Consider the following 12,364-nt stretch of genomic DNA (forward strand, 5'->3'; position numbering starts at 1 on the left):
TCTGTTGACTTAAACTTGGTTTCTCTTTGCCGAGTTTGTTTGGCTCTTCTACAGTTCTACCCGACCAATTTTCTTGATTGAGGTCTCAAATTGAAGGTATGCTCGCACAGATTTGCCATCAAGCATCGGCATATATCTATCTATAAATAATCCTATCGGCTTACGTCAACAACATTTGCTCCCCATGTGTATCTATTACAGGGTGAGTTTTAAATGCCCCCCCCCAACTTTTTTCTACATTTTTTCAAATATCAATCCCAAACCACTTCCAAACATTGTAGGGTAGTAAGTACTTCATTTTGACAAAATTTATATACAACTAACTTTTATTAGATTATCCTAAAATAAATGTAAAGAAAACATATTATATAGTTTGTTTTTAAAAGACAATAATCATTTTTTTATAAATTTAAAATTTCCAAGTAAAAATGTTTTTAGCGAATTTCCCATAAGGGAATAAGCTATTACCGTAGTACTCAAGGTAAGACCTGGACCCGGGACCGATTTACTTTTTCGTTTTGAGGTCCCTAGAGGCCAAAAACACCATCCGTTCAAATTCATATATATAAAAATACTAATGCAAAAATACTAATACTAAAATAATTAGAAATAGAACATTTTTATCTACTTGATTCAGATATAACACAAGATTTTTCTGGTATTTTTGATAAAGAAACAATGATTGATTGTTGTAAAGAAGGTAGATATAAAAAAAGGTTGTAAAATAATTGTAGATAATAATAAAATTGTTGGTAAAGATTGTTTAACATATTTTAGTCATAATTCTAGAATAAAAATATATAATAAATTTGTCTGTCAAATAACAAGTCCTGGTATTAATAAACAATTAAGTAATCATATTATAAATTTTGTAAATTGTCCTGATAAAAGATTAAAAGAAACTCTGATTTAGGAAAAAATAATGGAATAACAAGATTAGAAGCAACAATTTATAATTATGTTAATGAAAATTTCCAAACATACAAGGAATTTGATCCATTAAATGATTGTATAAATTTATTAAATCGAAATAGAAAATATTTTTATTATTCTGTACCATTACATAAAATGTGGAATAAATTAACAGATTCTTTACAAAATAGTTGTTGTTTAGTTTTTAAAGATATTTTACAATATATTAACTATGTAAATTTGAATACTAAAATATTAACAGGTATACAAATAAAATAACCTAATCATAAATAAGAAAAAAACAATTAATAAATTATATATTGTCTGCTTTTAGTTTTAATTTATTACCAATTAATTTCATTTAAGTAAAAAAAGATACAAGACAATAAAATAACTATTAAACATAAACGTTTTATAAAAGAAGGAAAACATATTTTTCTAAGTCAAGTACTGTATTTTCTACAATTCCAAAAGAAATTAATTTAAATGAATTAGGATTAATAGAAACAAAAAAAAATAGACCAAAAATGCAAAGAAAAAGAATAAATAATACAAACAAATTATATCCTTATTTATACAAAGAATTAGATTCAATTAATACTTTATTTTTAACAAGTATTAAAAAAAGAAGACAAGAATTAGAAGAAAAATTATACAGAAAAGAAAAAAATCTATACAGAAAAATTAAAAAATATACAAAAAGAATATAAGAGTATTTTAGAAAAAGACAAACAAATTAAACAAATAGAAGATGAATTAATTAATTATTTTTCTAAACAATGGAAAGAACTAAATATAAATGATAGTTATAAAATATCTGCATTTGTAGTTAATAATAAAAACAAATATCCATATGTTGGTGTTTTAGGTGAAACAAATAATGTTAAATGTGTATATTTTATAAAAGGTTTTTATAAAAATAAATTTATATAACTAAACAATAATAAAGACAAATTAAGAGAAAAAGGATCTATTTTTATTCCATATAATGGTTTCAATATAATTTCTTATCCGATAAAAAAAACCAATTATGGAAATAAAAACCAATGGTTTTACAACTTACAATGGAAATACATTCCCAAAAATTATAACTTTAAATGCATTTAATGTTTTTAAAGATAAAAAAAAAATATAATTTATAATGAAAAATATAGAAACAATACCCCCGCCGCAGCAAACCTGCAGACTAAGCGAATTTCCATTGACCTGATTGGATTTACACTAAAATGCCTCCATAAAAATAGCACATTTATTTTCTATTTAAATAGAATTAGTTTAACAAGTACCTTAGGTTTGCTGCAACAGGGAGGGTAAAAAAGATTTTTTTATAAAATGATAATAGTTTAGTAAGAAATAAAAGTATTTTCAAAATCGATCAAAATATGTTCATAAACAAGCAAATTACAACAGTTGACTTATTCTCCATAAGAATAACATGGGAATTTTAAAATTACAATTTTTTTGAATTTTCTCCTTAACAATTAGGCGCATAATAACGCTTCAATATACTAAATTATTTGTTTTTTTAAGCTCTACAAAGTGGTTTAAAAAGAAATTGTGAAATGTTGTGTTTTTAGCGGCAAAAATGGGAAAAACCTATTTTTACCCCATAAAACCCCCCATAAACCCCCGTTCCCATAGTCCGATCATGCTGGTTCGCGAACTCATTCAAGTTTATCCCGCCTTACACCTTCAAACCAAATTGTATCAAAATCGGACAAAAATTACTCAAGTTATCGTGCGGATGGACACATATATATATATATATATCTCTATGTATAGATATATAAAAATTTGAACGAATGGTGTTTTTGGCCTCTGGGGACATCAAAATGAAAAAGTAAATCGGTCCCGGGCTTAGGTCTTACCATGAGACCTACGGTAATAGCTACTTCCCTATATAGGGAAATTCGCTAAAAGCAGATCATTTAAGAATGGAATATATTATTGGAACTGTTAAAGTAAAAGATTGTAAAAGATTACAAAGTTAAGACAATGGATTTAAATTAAAAATAACTAATTTAAAAACAATTGATTATAGAAATAAAGAAATATATAATCTTTAAATTTGACAATAATCCAGATTGTTTTTTATCTAATTATTGGTTAGCAAAAGGAATACAAGATATAAAAATTATTTAAATTATAAGATAAATTTAAAATTAGATAAAATTAAAATAACACCTAATAAACATAAGGAAATATTAGTATTTTTATTGCTTTAAATTAAAACATTCTGGTAATTTAATATTATTTTCTTTAATATATTGTAACATTTCTTTTGGATATGGTTTTTGAATTTTTAACGTTCTTCTATTATTTTTTAATGTATTAAAACCAAAAAAAATTCTGGATGAATACAATTACTTTCTTTAGGTTCATATTCATAATAAACAATATAATCTAAATAATTATATAATAATATCCATTCTTTCTTGTCTATTATTTTTTTAGTTCTATAAACTTTTTGATCACAATCCCTAAAACAAATATATTTTGGTAAATTTAACTTATACATAATTTATTTATTTAGGATAATTTATCATTTAATTTTTAGTTTTACTTTTTTTAGGACAATAATACTCACAATCCATTTTAAACCATTTTATTTTATAATATTTTACATTTTTTTTATTTACTTGATTATCTTCCATTTAATCAAATTCTATCTGAAAAATAAATCATTATTAAATGGATAGAGACGATAAAATTTGTACCAAAAGTAATAAATTAAAACATCTTGATGAATTTGGTAAACAACTTGGACAATATATCTATATTGTCCAAGTTGTTTACCAAATTCATCAAGATGTTTTAAAACTAATTGTAAAATGCGTATAAATGAAGATGCTAAAAATAGATATTACAAAAATAAAACTAATAACAAAATTATTAAGTATTTTATAAAAATGAAAAAGAAATATATTTAATAAGTACCTATCATTTTAAAGAAAAAGAAAGTAATAATTTACATACTAATGAAATTTGTAAAGTATTTAAAGGAATAAATATTAATTATTGTAATGGTAAAAAGAAAGAAACATCGAATCTCATTTTCTGGAGCTGTTTCATATAAGTTGAGTTTTTATGGAAACTTAGGCATATTCATAAAAATTTTATCAAAATTGTATACTTTTTCCTGAAAAATATAAAAATATTGGAAATTGGCCTAAAAGAGGCGAAATTTTAACATATTAGTATTGAAAAACAACAAATTTCATCAAATTATTGAATTCGTACTTTTTTGGCCTAGAAGTAACATCATACTACCTACTTATATATGTGTATAGTGCATATTTAATATATATATGTATGTCCGGACGATAACTTGAGTAATTTTTGTCCCATTTTGATAACATTATTGGTTTGTAGGTGTAAGGTGGGATAAACTTGAATGAGTTCGCGAACCAGCATGATCGGACCATGGGAACGGGGTTTAACGGGAGGTTTTATGGGGTAAAAATGGGGTTTCTCATTTTTTACCCTTAAAACACGAATTTTATCAATTTTTCTCCAGACCTCTAGAGTTTAAAAAACAAATAATTTAGTACATCAAAGTGTTTTTGTACGGTGAATGGTTACGGAGAAAATTCAAAAAATTATTAATTTAAAATTCCCATGTTTATTCTTATAAAGAATTAAAATGTTGTAGTTGGCTTGTTTATGGATATATTTTTATCAAACTTGGCGGATTTATTTATTTAATACTAAGCTATTGATATTTTAATAAAAAACACACTTAATTAGTTTCCCTGTAGCAGCTAACCTAGGTACTTGTTAAACATAAATGTTAATTAAATAGATTAATTGAAAATCAATCCAGGCAAATGGAAATTCGCTTAGTCGGCCGGTTTGGTCGGGGGTATTTTGGTCTAAAACCTTCAGTGAAATACCGGCTTTCATTTAAGCTACCGTCTTAGTTATTCAAATCGGACGAGTTTCAAGCAAACGCAAGGAGAACAACCAACGTAAAATTATTTTTCATACGGGTTTTCAATGACTAAAAATTAGTAGGTCCAGTATTGTTCATGTTTGTTTTAGAATCAAAATAATCAGTAAATTATATGCTTAAAATTGAGCTATTGATGGTTTGAATAAGTTTCAAGATACTGTATTAACTCATCAAAAATCGTATATTAGATTAGTTCTTGGATATTATCTTATTTTAACGCTGCGGAGCAGCATGGGTCCTCTAGTTTTATTTTATACTATCTCTTCTCCTGTACATTTCTCTATGCTCAATGGTAAAGTTTAAGAGTTACATGACATAGCAATGTGCTTTCCACAAAGTTTATGATTCTTAGTTTTTTTTCCTTTTCTTCTGGTTTGTTTTGTTTTCTTTCTTACGACAGGGATAGGCTAGGCAGGCACTAGGCAGAAGCAGAAGACGAGGAGAGAAGTGCATTTTTATTTTTTATTTAGTTTAGGTTAGGCTAGTAAAATATAATAAATTGAGGACATTCTTGAGCGTTAAGTAGTTTTTTTCTGTAATCGACCTTAGGCATAAGTAATCTATCTGTTTAGGTTGAGAAATAGGCCTAGCAAAAAATGAGTGATGTATTTATTTCAAAATATCGATTAGTACAAGATGCTAAACCTCATTATGTGTACACTGTTGAAGTTTTAGGGAATTCGGTCCACCAAATAGTAGAAAAACGTTACAGTGCATTTCACGCTCTTCATAGAGAAGTAAGTTTGTTATTACTGTAGTTATTGAATTGTAAAGTCACTTAGGAATATTTCCGACCAAAACTGATTGCATTTTCATTTTTAGCGTTTTAAAAACATTTTAAGTAGACATAGGCCTAGAGTATTAAAATTACATTTCTAACCATTTTAGCTGTACATCTCAAAAATTAAAGACCAGTTAACCACACCACCAGTGTAGATCTTAAGTGGGTTGTAAGTTACCCAGGGCCGTTGGAAGGAGGGGGGGGCAACCGGGGCAAGCTGCCCCGGGCTCTCTATTATTGTATTAACATAAGTTTAGTATTAAAAAATGTGAATGCAACTATTACTGGGGGGGAGGGGGCACCACGACCACATTTGCTCCAGGCGCCGCCAACCCTAGGGACGGCCCTGAAGTTACCTGTAGTAATCAATAATTTTGAGACTTTTCATACATGAAACATTTATAAGGGCCTAATGCTAATCTATTAATCCTTACCCAGTCACTTATAATTTATTGCTTCATGTTAGTTTGTCCAGTGAAAACTAGTAACTTCCGGTACAGTAAGTTTAGTTAAGAGTTTGAATTTTACCTAAGTCAGGCTATTGCCTTTTCTTAAGATGAGGGAAAATATGATAGGCCTAGGTCTAGACAAAACCTGATAACTTATTACGGTACTTCAGTATTAAACGGAGGCCACATTTTGTCAGCGCGCTGCGGCGGTTATGTTAGGTTGGGTTATCGTAAATATTATGTGTGTAGGACTTTCCTCGCTTCGTTATGAATCGAACGATACTTTCTATTACGATAACCCAACCTAACATAACCGCCGCAGCGCGCTGACAAAATGTGGCCTCCGTTTAATACTGAAGTACCCTTATTACTTCCACACATAAAAATCTGTTGAAATGATAACTTAACCCTCCCAGTGTTACTTGACGAAAATTCGACAAGCAGCACACTTTGTGTAGTGTTACTTGTCGATTTTTCGACACGCAGACATCGTTTACGGCGAAGGCTCTATGACTGACTGAATCGGATTGAACTGGATCGAGTTAGGTATCGTTCTTTCCGTAATATTCTAAGCTTTCCCCAGAGGTCTGTCTCTAAGCGCTATTCATTTTAGTTCCGAAAATATTGTGGCAGACAGCTGACGTGCGTGTATTTGTAAACAGCTAGGTTACTCGGACCGATGACTGATGTGTTTTATTACGTTTATCATTGTTTTAGTGTTAAAAATCAAAAGTAGTGATATACGTGGTGCATTATAAGAAGATTTAAGTGGTTTTGAAGTGCTGGTTGATGATCCTGAAGAAGTAGGTAGTGATATTGATGTAAATTATCAGCCAGATTCCTAGCTATGGTTAGGCTATGCATTCTTAGCTAAACTCTATGTACTGAAATCAGTTTTTTGCCCATAACTTATTTATTTGCAAATCTACTTCCTTAAATTATTATATATTTTTAATCCTCATAAAATTTAGAACAAAGTGGCTATTTTCAAATATTTATAGGCCTATAATTTATACAATTTTATTGAGCGCAAACTTATTTTTTTTTTCAATTTTTCCAAAATAATTTTTTTTTTTTACCTAAATAAATTTTTTGAAACAAATATTCCTTATGTTTTATGTATGATATTGAAGCCCATGATTTTCCAAACAAAATGGTATATAGAACATTAGAATTAACATTGTTTTAAGTTTCTCAGATCTGTTTTAATAAAACCTTGCAAATGCGCCAAAAATAGGTGGACATTAAGGCCTAAACTATGGACACTTGGAGGGTTAAGTAACTTAACTCTAAACATTTTTCAGCTTAGGAAGCACTTCACAACTCCAGCGTTTCCACCAAAGCGCGTGCGATGTTCACAACCGAAAGTACTAGAACAGAGACGACAAGGCTTAGAACATTACCTGCAAACAATGATGAAGTTTGGACCAAGCCGTGCTAAGATCATGAACTTCCTTGGTGTTCCCGATGATGGCAATAGAAGGTAGGAATCTATCAACCATACAACTTTTGGTTTTTTCACTGTTCTACCTTTATATGACCTACCTTAATTGAGCGGAGCGAGCCAAGCTCTTTTACAAGGTACACTCCTGCTTTCAATCAAAACCGGCATTTTTCAAAAATACAATCTTTTCTCTATTTAGTGGTTTTTTTCTTGGAAGATTAACATAATTTATAATAATTTAAAGGGCTAAGTTACAACATAGGCCTATTGTACTACTAAATGTTTATCAAAATCCTTCGGGCCATTTTAGAAAAAATCTGATTTTTCTGTTATTTTATGGAATAATCACCAATAAAAATCAAAATTTCAAATAAATAAAAGAAAAATGCCTGGAGATACTATGGATCTACCTACATTCATAATTTCATCAAAATCGGACCACAGGTTAAGTGTGTAGCTCTGTACACATTCACACATGCAGAAACACACTGACATCACTTCGAAAACCACTTTTTTGGGTCCAGGGGAACCCAAATCGGATATAGCCTATCCACTCAAAACTCAAAAATTTTACTTTCTCCATATACTATGGTAGGGGGGGGGGAAGTAACTTAAAAGGTAAGTTAAACAAAAGAGACGTAACATGTCTCGTCGTAACATGTGTGACGTAACATGTGTGGTGAGTCGGTGGCTCAGTTGGTAGCGTCACGGACTTTGGGCCCAAGGCAGAAGTGTCGTAGGTTCGGATCCTGGTCACTGCCACAAACTTTTTATCAGTACAGTTCACCTTTGTACTGTACCGGCTCACCCCTTGCTTTGCTGGATACGTTCCACGCACAGATCTGTAGTCTATGTGGACGGGCAAATGCAAGGTTAAAAGAGGCCGCCAACCTCTTTTTTGAAAAAAAAAAAAAAAATTATTGTCTATGTATTGTTGGGAGGGTGGTGTCCAAGAGTCCTTATGGGCTAGCCGCCACTGATTACAAGCAATTTCTTCACTTTGCAGAGATTACAAATAGGCACTACAGAACAAAAGGAAAGAACAATTGAATTAAATTAATATCGTTGAGCATGAAATATTATAAACTGATATAGGCTACCAATTAGTGCATAGCCTATGTGCCATTGACAAAAGATAAGTACATACATACTGCAAATAGACATCCCATTTATGAAACACTTGTAGCCTGTCATTGACTTATTTAATACCCTTGCCGCAGCAATTTCTAGTTGACATTCGCTTAGTCTGTAGGTTTGCTGCGGCGGGGGTATTTTGCTATTACCTCTTTAGAAAGTTATAACTTAAAGGTGACAATGAGGCCTACTGATCGAAATCAGATAATGGGATTATTTGTTATCTTCTGATATGGAGTGGTGACAGCAGAAAGGAGGAGAGGAGAGGGCTAATAATTGTTGATAACAATTTGTTATGTTATATGAGTAGCATAAATGCCTCAACATCTCCAACCTGAACCTTTCATTTACTGTATAGCCTATCTTGTGTTTTGCAGTGAAGCAGCTAATACAGTGTCTCACAGGCCAGTGTTCAGAGTGTATTTGAACTCTTGTCTACACCCTTCACACAACAAACTGCCGGATATTATCACTGAAGGGGTCTTATCAGCTCTTTATACTCATTAGTTGATATTATTTACTTTACCTTTATGTATTATTGTTTATTTTGATCATGACTATCTGTCATTGTGATATTTTTATTATTTGTTATCTACGTAGTATATAATAGTTATGAATAAACATTTTGTACTGAGATAAATTGCGTTTATCTGTAATCCCATTAGTGTACACTATAGTATTTCTGAATAATTCGCTGTTTTTTTATAAATCCAACTTTTCAAAACTAGAATCAATTATATAGAGGCTGGCACAAACCTTCTGATAGTTCAACGTATCTACAACAATTGCTTACTATCTTTTTGAATACCAGGAACAGTAATCTTAAACTTCTAAGTAAATGGTGAACAGCAGAGGAACAACATTTGAATAAATAATACAAAAGATTTATTAAAAACAATTTAATAGTAAATATAGTTTAAATAATATTAATTAAACAAAACAATTGTCAATAGGCCTAATCGTTTTATGTTCAATGTAAATACAGGAATGTTAAAGCTAAAGAATCCACCTAGTTGCATTATTAAAAAGATTATGATCGTGAGTGAAATGATTGAAGCAATTTATTAGATGAAATGATAAGCAGTTTGGCACAATTTAGACTAACGGATCATCTGCACGCCTTTTCCCTTCCACTGTTCGTTGAAGTCAACTTTGCAGCCAAGGTCGCGCAAAGCAGACTTGGCGTCGTAGTCGAGCTCCTTGTGTTGGCGTCGCGCAGCATTGATAAGCTCCTCTGCGCCGAGCTTCAGGAATGGCTTACGCAGGTCCGGGCTGCGAGCAACAATGTTGCGAATCGCCCAACAGCAGTTTCTCTGCAAACACAAGTTCAGGTTCTTACAGTTCGGTTATTTATTTTTTTTAAGTAAGGTCTACTTGTTTTATTTGAGACTTTTACTTCTTATGATGTTTATAACTCACAAATAGAAAAAAAAATAATGTACACGAACAATGCTGAAATGTTGTATAAACACAGTTTATACATCAAAATGTTTGTATGGTTCTTTTCTTTTCATATCCGACCAACAAGCCTTTATAGTCACCAGGACTACGGACTTGCAAGAAAACAGATGTTTCCAATTCTTGAACTAACAAACAGCTGTTTGAAATAAAGTACAATTCAACAATACTACGTTAACAATTTATTGGAATTTAAATCAAAGCAAATTTAGTTGTTATTCATGAGAGAGAAAAACAGTCTTATTTTTCTAACCTGGACTTTCAACTCTTTCGGGTGAATTTTCATTATCTGGATAACAGCGTCGGGTGCTCCCTGCTCAACAAACACCTTACTGTTGTCTTGACTGCGGAGAGTTAATATACACAGACAGCCAAGTCCTGCTAAACAAACTGGCACAGATTTCTGCAACGAGATACAAATTGTGGAAATTAGTTAAGTCATTGAATTGACAGTGCTACAGCTTTGTACACTGTAGAAATAATGAACACACTTTGCATTCTTTAGAAATTCAGAAATAAATTGGCAAAAAACAAATGATTAATAATAAATCATTTGTTTTTGCCCTTTAATTATTTAAGGGCAAAAACTGAATGAGTGAAAAGGAGAACTTTCTGGCATCGTAGAGAAAATTCAATCCAACACCCTATGTTGGGGTGTCTTGCTAGTTTAGTAGTAGGTAGTAGTCAAAATCACAGACTTAAATCTGAGAGGGATTCAATCACATTTCTGCAAAAACTAAATAAAAACACTTTGGCTGCTTTCCCTTGAAAGGGATTGTGATTCCTCCATAAAAAATGCTACTACACAAGACACAACAATTTTTTAAGCCTTTGCAACTTCTGTGTATTCTCTTTCCTAGATGGAGTCATAAGAAAACCATTTGCAGCCTAAATAATACTATTCAATCATGTGGTAAATTTTTTACCAAATGGATTGTTTTGCAAATCATCGTAAGGATTAATCTTATATTTGAGAAGTCAAGTTTAAGTAACTAGGCTATGTTGTAAAGCTCATCGCTATGAATGGGTTACCTGATGCTGATGTAGGGCCAACATAACAAGGGCGTGAGCTCCAGACTGCATTACTTTGAGTTTGACGTCGTCATTGCCAGACAAAGCCTTTAGCAGTAACAGGGTGTTGCGAACTATCCTCTGTAGACAGAAAAATAGACTTCCTAAAAATTATCTTTAGCTGACCTCATGAGTGAGTATGTTTAATCTATAGTAACATTTTATACTGTATTGTAAATAAGAACAACATACTTTTAAATTCTTAAATATTATGTACCTATTAATACACTAAGGAAGAATTTATACACAACCAAAGAGAAGTAAGAAACAGAGGGTACATTCAATGGTATACTTAAGTGATGTCTAGAGCAAATTCTATTTGTCGTCCCCTTCCGCTCACCTTCCCCATCACCTACTGCAGCGCTCACATTAAATGCTTTATTAATGTGAGCGATGCAACTGCATTGCAAATGCTATGTGGCAATCGTCATTCAGGCTCTTACTCACTTGATAGTAGGGGTACTCACTTGGTAACTGCCAGTTTTCTTTCTTCTCCCTTCTGATGAAGTCCCTAACTGGGACGAAATATTAAGTTTTTCTGTGTTGTGTCATGTGTTTTATGTGTAATCAAGGCTAATCTGGACTCTATCTACCAGGTAAGCTAGCTGATCCCTATTCTTGTACATAATAATCCTCACTTGATAGTAGTACATTTCTGTCCCAACATATATGAGCTATAGGCGCACGGTTGTCCCATAAGCTTGTATCTTCTGTATCTTAATTCTCTGTGACTCAACTAATTTACCCAAGAAAATGAAAATAGTTCCAGGCACTTGACAGCACACAAGAAGTTCATAACACAATTAGTTTATTTTACTTTGTCAGCTAATTTACCTTTCAAATGCATGGAACTCATTTCTTAGGTAAGTAAGTTTTGTATTTATTCCTTCTTTTTTAATTAATTCTTAAGCCAAGTGCTTTTGCCACCAACAAATTTGTATTAATTAATAGAAACTTGATACCTTAAAGTTTATTTCAAATAATTCCCGTATAAAGTAATTCACCTCGTCAGGTGAGTAGCAAGTTAAAACATCAATGACAAACTGGATCCCTCCGTTTTCCTCGACCTTCGCGCAGAACTCGTTGCGGACGACCAAGCAGTTCATGGTCATCACCAACTCCAACACCAGCTTCTTGTCCTCTTTGTGTTCTGACAAATTGTT

At 31.4% G+C, this 12,364-nt stretch overlaps 1 protein-coding gene across 1 annotated transcript; it reads left to right on the forward strand.

Annotated features, from left to right (window-relative positions):
• Positions 1–5,318: 5,318 nt before the first annotated feature.
• LOC128997148 (sorting nexin-24-like) lies at positions 5,319–9,306 on the forward strand. The gene is made up of 3 exons (XM_054422733.1): positions 5,319–5,601; positions 7,399–7,577; positions 9,050–9,306. The coding sequence occupies exons 1-3, from the start codon at positions 5,461–5,463 to the stop codon at positions 9,177–9,179; spliced, it is 450 nt and encodes a 149-aa protein (XP_054278708.1). The 5' UTR covers positions 5,319–5,460; the 3' UTR covers positions 9,180–9,306.
• Positions 9,307–12,364: the final 3,058 nt, after the last annotated feature.

Source organism: Macrosteles quadrilineatus, unplaced genomic scaffold (genome assembly GCF_028750875.1).
Source record: "Macrosteles quadrilineatus isolate MER2022 unplaced genomic scaffold, UCM_ALF_1.0 Scaffold_6__1_contigs__length_79288215, whole genome shotgun sequence".
In the NCBI taxonomy this organism is placed as follows: Eukaryota; Metazoa; Arthropoda; class Insecta; order Hemiptera; family Cicadellidae; genus Macrosteles; species Macrosteles quadrilineatus.

What these genes read in the sequence shown, in the direction of transcription:
- LOC128997148 (XM_054422733.1), top strand. Translation starts at nt 5,461, where the DNA reads ATGAGTGATGTATTTATTTCAAAATATCGATTAGTACAAGATGCTAAA. An exon ending in TTCACGCTCTTCATAGAGAA is followed by an intron (nt 5,602 to 7,398) that starts GTAAGTTTGTTA and finishes AACATTTTTCAG; the next exon opens with CTTAGGAAGCACTTCACAAC. An exon ending in CCCGATGATGGCAATAGAAG is followed by an intron (nt 7,578 to 9,049) that starts GTAGGAATCTAT and finishes TGTGTTTTGCAG; the next exon opens with TGAAGCAGCTAATACAGTGT.